At 45.3% G+C, this 18,800-nt stretch overlaps 1 protein-coding gene across 1 annotated transcript in view; it reads right to left on the bottom strand.

Annotated features, from left to right (window-relative positions):
* Positions 1 to 8,983, bottom strand: part of LOC149750752 (zinc finger protein GLIS1-like) — a 146,227-nt gene extending 137,244 nt beyond the window's left edge. Inside the window, exons 1-3 of the mRNA XM_089911480.1 lie at positions 8,969 to 8,983; positions 8,065 to 8,448; positions 6,786 to 7,068 (exon numbers count right to left, since the gene is read on the bottom strand). Coding sequence (XP_089767606.1) covers positions 6,786 to 7,068; positions 8,065 to 8,448; positions 8,969 to 8,983 — 682 coding nt within the window. The remainder of the gene's footprint in view (positions 1 to 6,785; positions 7,069 to 8,064; positions 8,449 to 8,968) is intronic.
* Positions 8,984 to 18,800: the final 9,817 nt, after the last annotated feature.

Below are 18,800 nucleotides of genomic sequence, written 5' to 3'. Positions count from 1 at the left end.
ACAACCAGGAACCACTGTCCTTCTACCACTTCTGCAGCCGAGCAGTGGGCAGAGCCCAATGGAGGCAGAGCCCCCCCTAAAATCACACCTCAGCCTGTTAGCTGAGACTCAGAAGTCTGCTCCGGGGACTGGTCATCCAGACCGGCCTGTGGCCTTCTGCTGCCTTCCCCCAGGGTTCGGGCACGCTCTGCAGCCACAGCGACTCCTTGCCACTACTTGGGTTTTAAGGGCTGTCCGTGAGAGCTCTGTGTTTTAGGAGGAAAGCACAGGCTTTGCAGTCAGACAGAGCTGGGTTCAAATTCCAGCCTCTATTACCTGCTACCTAGACAGTGAGTCACTGTGAATTACATCGTAAGCTCATTATTTGGACAAATCAATTAACTTTTCCAAGCCTCATTTCCCCCATCTGTAAATTTAGAATAATGCCTCCTTTCCTCATAGGGTTGTTGGGCTTTATTAAGTGCAATGACAGCTATAAACTGCTAGGCCTGGCAATGAGTAGGTGTTCAATAAAGATTAGTTGACCTCCCGCCCTCTTCCGGTTCCTTCTGTGCTCTACTTCAGGAGTCAAGAGTTCCAAAGAGATGAAATCTAGAACCTGACCTCTTTCCATACCCTAGATCCTTCCCAACTGCCCCAGCCAAGTTCATGTAGAATCCCAGAGCAACAGAGTAAGAAGAGACTATGGGTCATCCTATGGAACTGCTTCCCATTTTACAGATGGGGAAACCAAGACTCAAAGCCAAGGGCATGGCCCACATGCATTGAGGCTGTACAATGGCGCGTGTGTTTGCTCCAGACAGTCCCAACCATAACCACCAAAAAAATTCAGGCCATGCAGGAAATGCATTATTCAGTGAGCGGACTGAAGGGCTCTTCTCAGTGCATCTGACTCAAATGCTGACTTTAAAAACACAGCTCGTAATGCTAACACAATCCGCCTCAATCCACCGGAAACCTTCTGAAGGAATAACCCTTTGGAGTTTAGGGAAAGACGGGGAAAAGGAGAAAACAGATGCTTCAAGTGACTTTAAACTAAAAGACACTGGGTTAGGGTTGTATTTTCTCCACCCCACCCCACCCCAGGTCTCTGTTTTCTTTCAGTTTCTTATAAATAAGGCTTTAGGAGACCAAAGCAGCCACAAAACTTTTCGCCTCTCTTTTCTGCTTCCCTTAACTCAGTAACTCAGCTATCAGTCCCGGACTTTGCTTCTAACGCCAAAGCATTTTTTTTTTCATTGTAAACTATTAATTCAGGCAGCGGCTGTTGATAAACAAGAAGTCCGTTTTTAAACTGCTAGAATCATTAGCACAGGGAAGGCGAGCTGCACAAATATTTCAGGAGGTTGCTCTTTTTTCCTGGCCCTGGTATCGCAGCTGGGCTTTCTGCATGTTGCAGTTGAATTTTTCAAAGCCCAGGGTAGAGTTTGTTTCATTTCTTCTCCCCCTTGAACTGACTGTCTTTGTTTCTTTAAACACAAAAATAGACTACCCCCTACCAGAAGAAACAACTGCAAGTCTCTAGGTCTAAACTAATTGCAACTAAAATCTGTATTAGGAAAAAAAAAATAGCAAACCACACACTGTAATTTAACTTTGAATATAATCACAGATACAAGGTGAGGTTGTTGAAATACTACCATATCACCTTCAAAACAAGGAACTGCTTTTCTAAGAAAATTGAGAGAAAGAAGGGAGATTATCCTTTCTATGCAAAAGTCACCGTTAGCGACAATCACTGGTCAATTTACAAATAAAGTTGGTATTTATTTGTTTGTTGTTTTTTTTCCCTATTCCTATCCAAAAAAGGGTTGAAAACCCCATTCCAAACTTTAGTTTCTCCCCTTTTCTAGGATGCTGGCCAAACTCCACAAAATAAAACCAAAGAAAATGATGATAATTATGCAACATTCAGAACAAAGAACATAAGAATATATTTTTTTAAATGATTCATTGTGCACTTATGCCTGTAATGGGATTTTAACACACTGTAAAAATAAGTGTGCTGGCTCACTTCGCTTCTCATGCAACTGTAACGCAGGGAGATGAAGAACTCAAAGATGGGGTGAGGTTTTTTTTTTTTCCAGAAGGAGGAGAAGTGTGAAGGAAAACCACGGCGTATAACCACGGCATATAAAGAAACATGTATTTTCATCACAGAAGGAGCAACACAGCCTATGGATATGATTCCGCAGCCAAGATAGTCCTGAGACCTCAGCCCAGCTGAGCACTTCAGGTAAACGACTCAGAAACAACTAAGCCTAAATTAAGTTACGATCTCATGTGCTGGTCCCCTTTCCATTTTGCACGCCAAGTCTTAGCAGCTTCTAGAGAGCTTAGGAGGCAGGAAGGGAAGAGGAATTCTAGCCACACAAGATTCTTAGGGAATCTTTGGGAATTATATTTCCGTTACATGTCTATAAAAGATTTGTCGGGTACATAATTCTTATGACTGTAGACGCAACATGTTCCTATCTTATTTGTGTACCCACACACATACATGGTTCTCTTTGTCTCACTGAGCCTGACATTTGGCCAGCAGGTTTTTCTCCCCCTTATTTGAAACCTCAAGCACTGAAAAAATTTGGATCTGATTATTTCCGGATCACAGGACCAGCACTTTAAAATGGATGAAATGCAAGCAAATTGCCCACTAGAGCCGGAGGGGGTAAATGCTTTCAAAATAACTCATACCTTTCTATTATGGATGTGCTGGCCCCTCAAAAGCCTCCCCAGAACATCACAGTGGCTTCTGATTCAGATGAAGAAACTCTATCAGGTAATGTCCACCAAAACTGTCATGTCTTACTTTCCACCACCAGCCCCTAATGCCCCTAATGCAATCTACAACTGCTTTCCTTTTTCGTTTTCATTTTTAAAGAAAAATATATATACTTTTTTTTAAGTTACAAGATTAACTACTCTTTGGAATTTTCAGCCACGTTATGCTGGCCTTTTACTAATGGCAGAGTCCACGTCTGTCATGATCATCAGCCTCCTTTTTGTTGCTGGGATGTGTCTAGTCTCAGAGCACAATGAAAATGGCCCAGTGAGTCACTGAGAATTACACAGTGCGCTCATTATCTGGTTTGGTCTGAGAGCAGTAATTCTGGTCAAACGGAATCTTCTGGTAAACTACGAAGTTATCTAATGATGGCATAGATACTAGTTACCAACTTCCAAAGATTCGAGACAGAAGACATACCAAAAGCAAAAATATTTTAAATTCTCTGGGAACATTCGGGAGGCCGTCATGAACACCCAGCTCTCGGCCCCCAACACACACACATAGAAGGTACAAGTTGTGGAACCAGAATCAAACTTTGCAACAGGAAGCCTTAGAAACTGCCACTTACTGTCTGTAGCCTTGAGCACATCCTTGAACCTTAATGTCTTCATCTATAAAATGGGAATCACAGTAATAAGAAGCCAGCGCTTCTACATCTGTCCCCTCGGAACAGCCCGTAAGGTAGGCAGAGCTCAGCTGCCATGAGGACAGATGAGGGAACGTGTGGGGGACACACGCTGAAAACTGTAAAGCAGTGTGCACAGGGAGCGAGCATCATCGGGCCATTGCCACAAAGCTGACGGCCTCCATAAAGTCCAGATGTTTACTTTCTTTCCTTGTCAGGACTTCGAAAAGCAGAGTGTCGGGTATTTAATAATAAGAAAGAAAAAACGTAGCATCTGGTAATTTGGCCTTTTCAGCTGTTTGGAATCTGGATAAACAGGACTCTGTCATAAACAGATCGTGATTCTTATTGTAAATGATGACAATGTTAGTTCATGACGACGCACCATCCCCAGTGCCTCCTAACTCCAGATCTGGAAACGCAGAGGACCCCAACATTTATGGACAAGCTGCTGGATTCAAGAGCTCACTCCCTTCCTCGGCTTAGGGTCTGTCCGAAACGGAAGGCAGATCATTTGAAACCTGATTCCAAACCAAGCAATACTGTCTTCTCTCTGGTCACCAGGCAGCAGTGGCCACAAAAGACCTGCAGCTTGGCTCCTCTCAGCTTCCTCTGGCTAGGGCACCAGAGTTAAAGTCGTTAAAGTCAACATTTAAAAAATCAAACCTCTCTCCCTCCTCACCCTACCCTCTTTATCTCAAGTATCGCTGACCATAACACGGTGCCCTACAAGAATTAATAAAAGTGACCCCTTTTTCCTTCTTAGTTTATAAAGTATTCTTACAACAACTGTTTCATTTTCCCTTGGGAGGAAGCATTATTACCTCTCGTGCAAATGGAAAACCAGAAGTTGAGAACGTTAAACACATTACAAGAGTAATCTCCAAAATAACCAGGCACTGAGGCGGCCCTTTCACACTCTATCACTAATGCTCTCTTCAGTCTTTCCAAGTAAGTCTCACGGTAGATTTACAAATGAGGAAACTAAGGCTCAGAGAAGGGAAATAACTTCCCCTGGTCCCACAGATCCTGGATGGCAGAGTCTTACAATTTCCAGCACGGTCAATAAATATTTTTCAGTTGGTATTCTTACCTGTCTGTTTCCAATAAGCCTGAGACTTGGAGCTAGACACCAAATATTCAAAGGGTTGCGATGTCTAGGGAATATTTGGGTGGGAATGGCGGCAGTAAGAAGGTTTCCTTTACGGCATTTTCAAGAGGGCTGCCCAGCTCTGGTTTTGTGACAGGCCACTGCCTGGCTTGACTGTGGGGAAAAATTCGCACAGAGGGACAGAGGCCAGGTCCAAGCAATGGGCTGGCCAGAAACCCCGCACCCAGTAGGTCTCAGTTTCCTCATCTTTTAAATGGGTGGGACAAATCCTACCCCACCAGCCTTGCTGGGGGCTATGAAGAAAACAGCAGCATCTTAAAAAATTTAATCAGTACAACCATCTTAAGGTACAAAGAAAGAGGTGCTTCCTCACATTCTTTTATCCTCCTCTGCCCCTTTCAAATATAATCCTGATTTAAAGATCTCATGTTTTAGACATTGGGGGTGTGTGGATAAAAATAATTGGGATTTGGGGGAATGGAAGTCAGAAGGTGTACACAATGCATCCAGACGAAAGGTCTCTAACTACGGCTTGGAACAAAGGCTATGTTTGGGAGAGCCATTTATTAGGTCTGCAGAGAACTCGATCTTCAATTGACAGCTATTTTTTTTTTTTAAACACAAAATGTTGCAGGAGGGTATCTATTTAAGGGAGGATTGTGTATGGAGTGGGGCAAGGGAGGGGGCTCAGGGCAGCAAATATTACTCATGTCTTGCTGCACAGCCCTCTCTCTCCCTAGTAAAAGAGAACCTCATGTGTGTATTCCAGTAATAATACACTAAAGGTGTTTTTCTCTATATCTACCCTTTAAAAAATGACCTCTATCTCTTGGAGAAGAGACTGACACTTAAAACGACGAGACAAGGGCTTCCCTCGTGGCGCAGTGGTTGAGAGTCCGCCTGCCGATGCAGGGGACATGGGTTCGTGCCCTGGTCTGGGAAGATCCCACATGCCGCGGAGCGGCTGGGCCTGTGAGCCATGGCCATGGCCATGGCGTCCGGAGCCTGTGCTCCGCAATGGGAGAGGCCACAACAGTGAGAGGTCCGCGTACAGCCATAAATAAATAAATAAATAAATAAATAAAACAACGAGACAAGAAATAGTGCTCTCCTACAAAGTCAGGTGATTTCATTAAAAAGAAAAAAGTGTTTATATTTATTTCATTTTACTAGTCTTTGCATTGGGGAGTTGGGGTTGTTTTGTTTTGTTTTGTTTTTAACCTAAAAGGAGCTCTCATCTCTAAAAGCAAGCCACCCAACCTTTTCTAAGTTGCTGGGGCTGATTGATGCTAAAGTAGTGATGCCTACAGAGCCATAAAACACACTTTTTTCCTTCCTTAAGAATCAGCTGGAAATAGAACCAAGAGGTCCCAAACACTGAAATAATGAAACCCCAAAGCTTTGGTTTCTCCCAGGGAAAAAAAGGTGGGGGCAGGGGGGAGGACACAGTGCCTCAACAATTTCCCCAATTTCTGGTTAATTATCTGTCAGCATGAAACTTATAAAAAATGGCTCAATAATAATTAACTGTGATGAGAAGAACATGTTCATGAGAATCCAGCCTCATTGCTGACTTTGACCCATTAATTATACTGGAGCCTGCACCTTATACCCACCAGCCTCACTGGGTAGAGGAAGGGTATTGCAAACTAACTTTTGACCCAAAACTATGCTTCTGAAGCAACAAATACAGAACAGCCATTGTTAAAGTCGGGACTTGACTCAGGCTAGATTATAGATTCATAAAATTTTCCATCAGGAATCCAGAAATCATCTGGTATAATTAATTCCTTACTTGACAGATGGGGAAACTGAGGTCCCAACAGGCGAGGGGTCTTGCTGAAGGCTTCTGGTTTTTGTTATTGAGGGAGACTGCAATACTTCAAAGGATGCCTTTAGCAGCCTCAGAGATAGACATACTCGAGTTGCTACTCATCCTAATTTATAATAAGATTTTGACAAGTTTCACACAACTTTTATCAGAAACATACAGAAGCAAAATTATGTAATCTGAGCTGTCTATACACCCATCTTCCCCAATATAGGCTACTGAGTTTAAATTAGATGCTTCCTAAACAATCATCGTTTCAGAATGACAAGCGAGTCCCAAACAACTCGAGAGAAACTGATGAACTCCGGAGAAAGTTCTACCAAGTTTTCTCCGGAGGATTCCTACAAAGGCCTGCGGTAGAAACGTCAGAGAGCCCAAATCTCTCCACACCCACGGCCAGGCACGTCGGCGGGGCCGGACTTACCCTTACCGGCGGCAGAGGCCTTGGACGGACCGTAGTCTCGGGGGCTCCGGGGCTCGAGGAGGTCGTGGGCGCGCAGTGGCGCGGGCAGCAAGTCACGCGGACCCCCATCCCCGCAGCCCCCGCTGCTCACCGTGACCCTAAAGGCCATGTGCGGGCCGAGGCCAGCGGGCCCCCGGCCGGGACCCGGAGCGCCGGGGGCCTCCTTCGGCCTCTTGTCTGAGTGCGCCTCGGCCACCTCGCAGTGCATGGCGCCGGGGCGGGGCGCACCGCTGGAGGTCGCGCCGGGCTCCTGCGGAGGGGAGAAAGCACAGGCGCGTTAGAATGAGCGGAGCGGTCCCCTTCTCGTCCGGAGGCCGAGGTTTGGTCAGGTCACCATCCCTCCGTTTATTCCTCCTTTTTGAAATGGGTTCGCGCCACCACACTCACCCTAACGTGACACTCACCCTAACCAACCTGATCCGCGTAAAAGGCCCCTTCCAGGGCGCAGGAGCGGCTGGCCGTTCTTCCCTGGCTTGTGGAGGGCCCGGCCACCCAATCCGCCCCCACCAAGCCCTCTTTGGACGAATGGGGAAACTGAGGCCTGGAGAAGGGACAGCGCCTGTGCGCGTCACCCAGTGAGATACAGAGCGGGCGGCAACCAGAAATTCCCGGAGCAGGGCTCCGGCGAAGCCGCGGAGACTGCTCGGGGTAGGTCACCCGCTGCACTCCTCGCCTCGTGGGCACTCTGGGAGCCGGCTGCGCGCAGGGACCGCGGACTGAGCACCCACAGGCCGGGGGAGAGACCCTCTGAGATCCCACCACCACCACCCAAGCTGCGAAGATGGGAGTCGGAGGATAGGCGCTCACTCCCGCGACGCGAGCCCATCACACGCACACTCCCACGCGCAGCTGAGAAAACGAACCTATCGCGCGTGCAAACCTGCACAAAGTCGGTAGCCCATGCACGCCCGCTCCCACACACACCAAACACCCCGCAAATGCACACTCGGGGACACGACGTGCCATACACACTACCCTCATTCACCCGCTCAGACTCTCAGCAACACTAGCAGCCGCACACGGTCTCACACTCCCCGCGCGCGCGCGCTGCGTGCCCCTCCACAGAGCCTTGGGCCTTCCATCGTCCCTCCTGGAAAAGGGCCCCGGGCCCCCAAACTCTCCTTTCCCCTCGCGCTCCCCGCGCCATCCCAAAGCTCCCCAATTCCACCTTCCCTGGGACGCCAGCCTCGGATGTCTGGCCGGGCGCCCTCCCGCTTCCCGGGCCGCGGGCCGCGCCCCCTCTCACCTCGCCCCGCTCACCTCGCGGCGGCCGCAGCAGCTTGCTCCCGGGGCGCGAGGCTAGGCGCGCCTCCACTGGCGCCGCAGCCCCAGCAGCAGCAGAGTCCAGCGGGGCGGCACCCCGGGGCGGGGGCGGGGCCGAGGCCGGCCTGACAGCCTCTCCAGCCACTGGCTCGCTGCGGCCGCCCCACCGAGGCCAATCGCGGCGCGAGGGCGGGGCGTCCGCCCTCGGGCCAGGGCCAGCCGGGCGCAAGGCTGGGCGGAGGGTTTGACAGGCGGCGGCCGGCGGCGCCCGGTGCTGTGCAGCCCCCCTCCTCAGGCTGCCGATGAGGGCAGGCTCGCGGGGCGGCGCCGCGGGCTGCAGGGCCTGGGCTCTGTCGTCGGGGCTGGGCTGGCCAGGGCGGTGGAACGCCTTGGGTATCAGGAAAGCCGGGCTCAACCTGGCTCTCTTCCGCCTTTCCCAGTGGCTGAGACAAGACCCTTCTTGCCCTGTCCAGCATCAGTTTTCTCCTGGTCAAATGGGACCGGCCAACCCTGCTACCGCGGAGACAATGGATGTGAAAGTGCTTTAAAGGTTTCCTGCAGAATCCAACCCGCTCACTCCAGAGGTCCCACAGCTTTCACAGCGGGTCAGCAGCGAGGTTGGGACCGAACCCACGGCTCTCAGACCACTTGTCTTAAGTTTTTGTTTCTGTGGTGTTTTTCACCAAAAAGGAAACAGACTAGAGGGTCTCATTCCGAAGTTAAACAAAAATAGATACCCGGATCCCAACTAGAAAACACCCCAAGTGAATCTGTGAATCTGTCTGGGAGCAGGGTCCCAGCACCTCGAATTTTAGCGAGCCTCCAGGAGGTGCTTACAGCCCTGGGGGTTGAGACCCACTCCTCTAAGTTCCTCCAGGACCTGCAACCTGGTTCCCCTGCATTCTGGCTCCCCTCACAGACAGCAGTGTCCCAGTGAGTCCTGCCCAATGTGTACAAAGAACACTGGACCAAGAACAAGACCTCAGGGCGACTGGAAGCAGTAGCTCAGTTCCCTTTTCTGAGCCTCAGTTTCCTCCTGTGTAAAATGGGGTTGTTCACCCAGGCCAGGTCTATTTGCCAAGGCTACTGGAGGTTCCACCCAGGTCCTTGAGACCGTCTCTGCATTTCATGTTGGCCTGCCCCACTCCACACTGTTTACTGGTGATCTGGGCCCACTCCAAGGAGCCTGCCTGGCTCCATATTCTTTGAAGAGAGGGGTCTGGTCTCTTTGGCCTTGGTCTAAAATTGAAAAATGTATATGGAGCCCCTCCCTACTACTCAACAAGTCAGGCCTCACAACATAGGAGTCCACACAGAGTAAGAGACCTCAAGCAGCATCCCCGGATTCTTGGAAAACCAGGATTTCAGAATCACAGAATCCTAAAATCTGATTTCTATCATTGGTTAAATATAGCATCTTACAGTTAGAGAGCAATAAAGGTAGGAAGGACCTTGGAGATTTCATTAGACCCACCCCCACGTTCAGAGGAGAGAGGATGTGACCGGCCCACAGTATGGTGGGGTGTGGCAGAGCTGGCACTGGAATGCAGGCTTCCTGACTCCTAGTCCAGCACTCTTCCTCTATACCAGCCTGATGCCTCTAATAGGTACAGGATGTCAGCCAGTCCCACGCATTGCACACAGGCCAAGGGCCATGGGCTGCATAAGAGCACAAAGGTCTTGCCTCTACCCGAGGATCTGGAGTTGGGTATTACTGCTACTTATATGGCAGGAGGGGAAGGGATGGAAGGAGTAAGAGTAGCTCACCAATGCCTCCAACGCACCACCAGGTGCTCCTCCCCCACCCCCTCACTCTTCTGAAGCTTTAGGGCTGGTTCTGGCACCAATAAGCCTTGCGGCTTTAGGTAAATCAGGACCTCATTCTGCACCTAAGTTTCCCCCTCAGAAAGCAAGAGGACTGGGAGATCACTGACCTTTCCAGTTCTGCTCTTTGGTGAGGCCAGGAACCAAGTCCTCCGCCTTACTCCCCACCACACGTACACACACATACCCACACGCACAGCACTGCACACTTAGTCAGAACTCAGGAAACATTTGCTCTAGAAGTCACTTAATGAACTGGAACTGCAGGCAAAGAATCTCCAAATTTCCAGGTTGCAGCAACAGCTCATTTAGTTATTCTTTGCTGAGCACCTACCCTGATCCAAGTCCCATGCCTGAGCTAGGGACATGGAGATCCTGCCTTTCCCTCAGTGAACTCACAGCTCCACCCTACCAGTACGGATGGGTTTGTGAAGCCTGGCAAAGCAATGAGAAGGTTAATCTACTCAATAGAACAGACCTCTTAAACGTGGTATGTGGCAGGACCTCTTTGCAGATATACAGAATCCAGCGGGTATATACATTTTTTTTTTCCTAGAAGAAAACACAAGAAGTGTTAACAGTGGTTAAGGGAATGGAGGACTGGGGGGAAGCCTGTACTTTTCATTTTACACTTCTCTGAACTGTTTGTATTTTCTAACAATATATATTTTCCTCTCTCCCTTTCAACAAGGGTTATTTAAGAGTAGTAGGATTACGGACTGTAATTTTTTTCCTTATACTTTTAGTATGAAAATAAAATTCATTAATATTTTAATTGTCAAGAACAAAACAAAGCAAAACAAATAAAGTCCACTTCTCCCTTTAGCAGGCCAGGCAATAATGTGTGCTTTTTTACACTAACCAATGTGCCTGCTCAAACACAGTCCGTCTTGTTTTGGGGTTTCTTTGGGTTGGTTTTTTTTTTTTTTTTAATTTATTTTATTTATTTATTTTTGGCTGCATTGGGTCTTCGTTGCTGCGTGCTGGCTCTCTCTAGTTGCGGTGAGCGGGGGCTACTCTTCGTTGAGGTGCGCAGACTTCTCATTGCGGTGGCTTCTCTTGTTGTGGAGCACGGGCTCTAGGCATGCGGGCTTCAGTAGTTGTGGCACACGGGCTCAGTAGTTGTGGCTCACGGGCTCTAGAGCGCAGGCTTGGTAGTTGTGGCACACGGGCTTAGTTGCTCCACGGCATGTGGGATCTTCCCGGACCAGGGTTCAAACCCATGTCCCCTGCATTGGCAGGCGGATTCTTAACCACTGCACCACCAGGGAAGCCCTCTTTGGTTTTTATTTTTGCCCTCTGGTCCCACATATGGTCTGTCTACTAGGTAACTCCATCTGTATCCATCTGCCAAAACAAACATCATTATTTCTTCTCTGACTTTGTTCCTCCTCCTCTCCCATACTCCCATATCTGATCTGCCATGAATACACCTAATAGTCCTCCTCCTCTCCATCCTCACTCCTCACTGCTACATCTCTTCCCAACTCTTCTTCCTGCCTCCAGCTCCATCTTCTTCCCAATCATTCATTTTCCATACTGGTCTCCCTATAAATCTCTAAAATATAGATCTGACCATGTCACTTCCCTGTTTAAGCCTCATTAACAACTTCCAATGGCCATCTAAATAAAGTCAAACCATTTTCTCACCGCACCTCTTAGGTCTATCCTATGTTCCAAGTACCTTAGAAAATTTTTCATCTCCTAGAACCTAGAACACATATTCATGCCTTCATAGCTTTGTATATGATGTTTCCTATGCTAACACTTTCCCTTTGGTTCACTCCTTCCTAAGAATCATTTAATACCCAGCTCAAGCGTCACTTTTTCCCAGAAGACTTCCCTGAATCCTCTGGCTAGAATTATTTTCTTCCTACATATTCTCACAGCAATATCTGCTTCATTCTGTCTCAGAACTTGTTACACTGCTTTATAATGACCTATCTGTCTCTCCCTCTAGACTGAGAGCTCTCTGAGAGCAGGAGCACCTTTTGCCTTTGTAACTCCAGTGCCTAGAACTGATTCAGGCACAAAGTCAGCACTAGGTAAGTGTTTATTGAATGTTGATTGAATTAGTAAAGAATGACCACTACTTCCTTTGCTTGCCTGAATTTCTGGCTAAGTGCTTCTTCATCCTATTGTGACCTCCCCCCTCACCACCTTTATAAGCATATACTCAGAAAAAATAGACATTTCTATGTCTAGGGTCTCCTGTGTCCTGGAGACATGAGGAAGGAGAAGGAATAGAGGTGATAGATGTTACTTTGCTTACCCTGCCTCTATTTCTTGCAGCAAGGGAAGGATTAACATTCACTGGGGAAACCACTATGTGCCGGGTACTACGGCTGATGGTCTCCATATGTAACCTCATTTAATTCTGACAACTCTGAGAAAAAGAGGATATCTTTCCTATCTTATAGATGAAAAAAATAAAAGCTCAAAGTTGATTTGCCAAGGTTCTCACGGTCAAAAGTGTCTGCCTCCCATACATCTATGGCCAACTTATCTTTGATACGAGTGCCAAGATCGCTCATTGAGGAAAGAATACTCTTTTCAACATATGGTGCTAGGACAACTGGATATCTACATGCAAAAGAATGAAGTTGGATCCCTGTCTCAAACCATATACAAACACTGACTCAAAATGGATCAACATCCTAAATATAAGAGCTAAAACCATAAAACACTTAGAAGAAAACATAGGGGTAATCTATGTGACCTTGGATTTGGCAATGGATTCTTAGATGTGACACCAAAAACACAAGCACAAAAGAAAAAAGTAGATAAATTGACTTCATCAAAATTAAAATCCTTTGTGCATCAAAGAACATTATGAAGATAGTGAAAAGACAACTTAGAGAATGGGAGAAAAATATTTGCAAATCATGCACTGATAAGAGTCCAGTATCCAGAATATATAAAGAACTCTTACAACTCAGCAACAAAAACAACCCAATCAAAAAAATGAGCAAAAGACATAGAGAATGGACTTGAGGACACGCGGAGGGGGAAAGGGTAAGTTTAGATGAAGTGAGAGAGTAGCACTGACATGTATACACTACCAAATGTAAAATAGATAGCTAGTGGGAAGCAGCTGCACAGCACAGGGAGATCAGCTAGGTGCTTTGTGACCACCTAGAGGGGTGGGATAGGGAGGGTGGGAGGGAGGCACAAGAGGGAGGAGATATGGGGATATATGTATACATATAGCTAATTCACTTTGTCATACAGCAGAAACTAACACAACATTGTAAAGCAATTATACTCCAATAAAGATGTTAAAAAAAACAATGGGCAGAGGACTTGAATAGATGTCTCTCCAAAGAAGATACACAAATGGCCAACAAGTATGTACATGAAAAGATGTTCCACATTATTAGTAATTAGGGAAATGCAAATCAAAACCACAATGAGATATCACTTCACACCTATTAGGATGGCTTTAATTTTAAAAATTAAAAATCAAAAGAACAGGGACTTCCCTGGTGGCGCAGTGGTTAAGAATCCACCTGCCAATGCAGGGGACACGGGTTCAAGCCCTGGTCAGGGAAGATCTCACATGCCGCAGGCCAACTAAGCCCATGTGCCACAACTACTGAGCCTACACTCTAGAGCCCAGGAACCACAACTACTGAGCCCGCGTGCCACACCTACTGAAGCCCATGCTCCTAGAGACCGTGCTCCACAACAAGAGACGCCACTGCAATGAGAAGCCCGTGCACCACAACAAAGAGTAGCCCCCGCTTGCCGCAGCTAGAGAAAGTCCACGCACAGCAACGAAGACCCAACACAACCAAAAATAAATAAATAAATTTATTTTTAAAAAATCGAAAGAACAGAAAATAACAAATATTGGCAAGCATGTGGAAAAAGTTGAGCCCTCATACATTGCTGGTGGGAATGTAAAATGGTTTAGCCACAACTGGAAAACAGTTTGACAATTCCCCAGAAAGTTAAACATGGAATTACCATATGATCCAGCAATCCTATGTCTAGGTATATGCCCAAAAGAACATTGTTGTGAAAACAATCCAAATGTTCATCAAAGAATGAATGGATGAATGGATAAACAAATTGTGAAAAAATATATGTAAAGGAATAAAGTACTGACACATGCTACAACATGGATAAACCTCAAAAACATTACGCTAAGTGAAAGAAGCCAGACACAAAAGGCCATGTATTGTATGAGTCCACTTATATGAAATATCCAGAATAGGTAAATTCATAGGAGATAGAAGGCAGATTAGTGGTTGACAGGGGCTCGGGGGAGGGACCAATGGGTAGTATCTGCTTAATGGGTATAGGTTTCCTTTTGAGGTAACGAAAAAATGCTGGCACTAGGTAGAGGTAGTGGTTACACAACATTGTGAATGTACTAAGTGACACTGAATTGTTCACTTTTAAATGGCTACTTTTATGTTATATGAATTTCACTGCAATAAAAATTTTTAATGTAATTAAAATTTAAAAGATGATCTACCTGAGTCCAAAGCCTAGACTTTTCAGTGCATTTCAGGGCTCTCACTGGGGTCAGTCCATAGAAGAGCTTCTATAATGGTTGTGGCTCTGGTGCTATAAAGCTGAGGGACACGAGCAAGTCACCATCCCTGGTTCCTCGATACTACACCTGTCAAATAAAGGTGATGGTACCTGACCCACCAGGCTTCTGTGGAGACTCAATGAGAAGGTGGAAAAAGGTAAAATCAATTGGAAAATGAGAGGTAATGATGACGATTAATGAAATACCCAACTTACTTCTCCTACCATTTCTAAAATTCATATTATAACTTGAAGATGCTCTTTTAAAGAACAAATCAGCGACTTCCCTGGTGGTGCAGCGGTTGAGAACCCACCTGCCGGTGCAGGGGACACAGGTTTGATCCCTGGTCCAGGAAGATCCCATCTGCCACGGAGACACTAAACCTGTGCATCACAACTACAGAGCCTGAGCTCTAGAGCCCACGAGCCACAACTACTGAGCCTGAGTGCCACGACTACTGAGCCCACATGCTGCAACTACTGAAACCAGTGTGCCAAGAGCCTGTGCTCCACAGCAAGAGAAGCCACTGCAATGAGAAGCCCATGCATGGCAATGAAGACCCAATGCAGCCAAAAAAATTATTTTAATTTTTTATTTAAAAAATAAAACAAATAAAAACCAAATCAAACAAACAAACAAAAACCTGGAGAACCCCAATATGGAACACAGTCACAAGAGGCCAAAGATGATGTTTTATATGTACACTCATATATGACTAGAGAATAAGAACCAATTTAGGAATAGAAAGAAACTTTCTTAACTAGATAAGGGCAGCAACAAAAACAAAAACAAAACAAAACCTACAGCTAACATCACACGCTTACACTACACTTAGTGGTAGAGACTGAATGCTTTCCCCCTGAGATCCAGAACATGGTAAGGATATCTACCTTCACTATTCCTATTCAACATCATACTGGAAGTCCTAGCAAGCGCAGTAAGGCAAGAAAATAATTAAATAAAAAGGCATACAGCAGAAAACTATAAGACACTGATGAAAGAAATTAAAGATGATACAAACAGATGGAGAGATATACCATGCTCTTGGACTGGAAGAATCAACATTATGAAAATGACTATACTATCCAAAGCAATCTACAGATTCAATGCAATCTCTATCAAACTACCAAGGGAATTTTTCACAGAACTAGAACAAGAAATTTCACACTTTGTATGGAAACACAAAAGACCCTGAATAGCCAAAGCAATCTTGAGAAAGAAAAACGGAGCTGGAGGAATCAGGCTCCTGGGCTTCAGACTATACTACAAAGCTACAGTAATCAAGAAAGCATGGTACTGGCACAAAAACGGAAGTATAGATCAATGGAACAAGATAGAAAGCCCAGAGATAAACCCATGCACATATGGTCACCTTATCTTTGATAAAGGAGGCAAGGATATACAATGGAGAAAAGACAGTCTCTTCAATAAGTGGTGCTGGGAAAACTGGACAGCTACAGGTAAAAGAATGAAATTAGAACACTCCCTACCACCATACACAAAAATAAACTCAAAATGGATTAAAGACCTAAATGTAAGGCCAGACACTATAAAACTCTTAGAGGAAGACATAGGCAGAACACTCTATGACATAAATCACAGTGAGATCCTCTTTGACGCACCTCCTAGAGTAAGGGAAATAAAAACAAAAATAAACAAATGGAACCTAATGAAACTTAAAAGCTTTTGTACAGCAAAGGAAACCATAAACAAGACAAAAAGACAACCCTCAGAATGGGAGAAAATATTTGCAAACAAAGTAACTGACAAAGGATTAATATCCAAAATATACAGCAGCTCATGCAGCTCAATATCAAAAAAACAAACAACCCAATCCAAAACTGGGCAGAAGACCTAAATAGACGTTTCTCCAAAGAAGATATACAGATTGTCAACAAACACATGAATGGACGCTCGACATCACTAATCATTAGAGAAATGCAAATCAAAATTACAATGAGGGGACTTCCCTGGTGGCGCAGTGGTTGAAAGTCCACCTGCCAATGCAGGCGACACGAGTTTGAGCTCTGGTCCGGGAAGATCCCACATGTCACAGAGCAACTAAGCCTGGGTGCCATAAATACTGAGACTGCGTGTCACAACTACTGAAGCCCACGTAGCTAGAGCCCATGCTCCACAACAAGAGAAGCCACCACATTGAGAAGCCCACACACCGCAACAAAGAGTAGCCCCTGCTCGCCGCAACTAGAGAAAACCCGCATGCAGCAACGAAGACCCAACGTGGCCATAAATACATAAATAAATAGGTAAATTTATTTTAAAAAACTACAATGAGGTATCACCTCACCCCGGTCAGAATGGCCATCATAGAAAATCTACAAACAAATGCTGGAGAGGGTGTGTAGAAAAGGGAACCCTCTTGCACTGTTGGTGGGAATGTAAATTGATACAGCCAGTATGGAGAACAGTATGGAGGTTCCTTAAAAAACTAAAAATAGAACTACCATATGACCCAGCAACCCCACTACTGGGCATATACCCTGAGAAAACCATAACTCAAAAAGAGTCATGTACCACAATGTTCATTGCAGCTCTATTTACAATAGCCAGGACACGGAAGCAACCTAAGTGTCCATCGACAGATGAATGGATAAAGAAGATGTGGCACATATATACAATGGAATATTACTCAGCCATAAAAAGAAATGAAATTGAGTTATTTGTAGTGAGGTGGATGGACCTAGAGTCTGTCATACAGAGTGAAGTAAGTCAGAAAGAGAAAGACAAATACCGTGTGCTAACACATATATATGGAAACTAAAAAAAAAAAAAAGATTCTGAAGAACCTAGGGGCAGGACAGGAATAAAGACACAGACGTAGAGAATGGACTTAAGGACATGGGGAGGGGGAAGTGTAAGCTGGGACGCAGTGAGAGAGTGGCGTGGACATATATACACTATTAAACGTAAAATAGATAGCTTGGGAGAAGTAGCCGCATAGCACAGGAGATCAGCTTGGTACTTTGTGACCATCTAGAGGGGTGGGATAGGGAGGGTGGGAAGGAGACGCAAGAGGGAGGGGATATGGGGATATATGTGTACATATAGCTGATTCACTTTGTTATACAGCAGAAACTAACACAACATTGTAAAGCAATTATACTCCAATAAAGATTTTTTTTAAAAAAGGAAGGCGTACAGGTTGGAAAGGAAAAAATAAAACTGTTGGCAGGCAACCTGATCATCTATGTAGAAAATTCCATGGGATCTACGAAAGCAGGTTCCTCCTAGAACTAATAAATGAGTTTATTGAGGTTGCAGGATGTAAGATTAATATACAAAAATCCATTGTATTTACATATACTAGCAATAAACAATTAGAAATGAAATTTTTAAAATACTATTTATAATAGCACTGAAAAGTATATACTTAGATATTAATCTAACAAAACATGCAAAATCCGTATGCTGAAAACCATGAAACTGATGAAAGAAATCACAGAAAATATGTAAATGAATGAAGAGGTATATTGTGTTCATGGTTTGAAAGATTCAATATTGTTAAGACGTCAGCTCTCCCCAAATTAATCTGTAGATTCAACATAACTTCAACCAAGATCCTAGCTGGATCTTTTAAATAGAAATCAACAAACTAATTCTAAAATGGAAAGGAGCTAGAAGAGCCAAAACAATTTTGAAAAAGAAGAACAAAATTGGAGGACTCACTATTTGATTCTAGAACTCACTATAAGGCTACAGGAATCACGACTGTGATGGTGGCAAAAAAACTATACACATAGATCAATGGAACAGAATACTCCTATTCTATGGAACCCACATATGGCCATATGCTTTTGTCAAAGGTACAAAAGCAATTCAGTGGAGAAATAATAGTCCTTTAACAAACAGTGCTGGAAAGGCTGCACATACATATGTAAAAAAACGAACCTCAACCTGTACTTCACACATTATGCAAAAAGTAACCCCAAATGGACCAAAATGCAAAGCTATCACTTCTAGAAGAAAACATAGAGAAAATCTTTGTGATCTCAGGTTAGGTTAAAAAGTAGTTAGATAGGGCTTCCCTGGTGGTGCCGTGGTTGAGAGTCCGCCTGCCGATGCAGGGGACACGGGTTCGTGCTCCGGTCCGGGAAGATCCCACATGCCGCAGAGCGGCTGGGCCCGTGAGCCATGGCCGCTGAGCCTGCGCGTCCGGAGCCTCTGCTCCGCAACGGGAGAGGCCCCGACAGTGAGAGGCCCGCGTACCACTAAAAAAAAAAAAAAAAAAAAAAAGTAGTTAGATAATGATGCCAAAAGCACAATCCAGAAAATAAAAAATTATTAAATGGGACTTCATCAAAAATCTAAAATTTTTGCTCTGTAAAACATAC

The sequence above is a fragment of the Delphinapterus leucas genome, chromosome 1 (genome assembly GCF_059928025.1).
Source record: "Delphinapterus leucas isolate spDelLeu-1000000601 "Yukka" chromosome 1, BTC_Dleu_Yukka2, whole genome shotgun sequence".
NCBI lineage: Eukaryota > Metazoa > Chordata > Mammalia > Artiodactyla > Monodontidae > Delphinapterus > Delphinapterus leucas.
The sequence above is the reverse complement of the archived record's forward strand: the minus strand, read 5'-3'. Positions and strand labels throughout refer to the sequence as shown.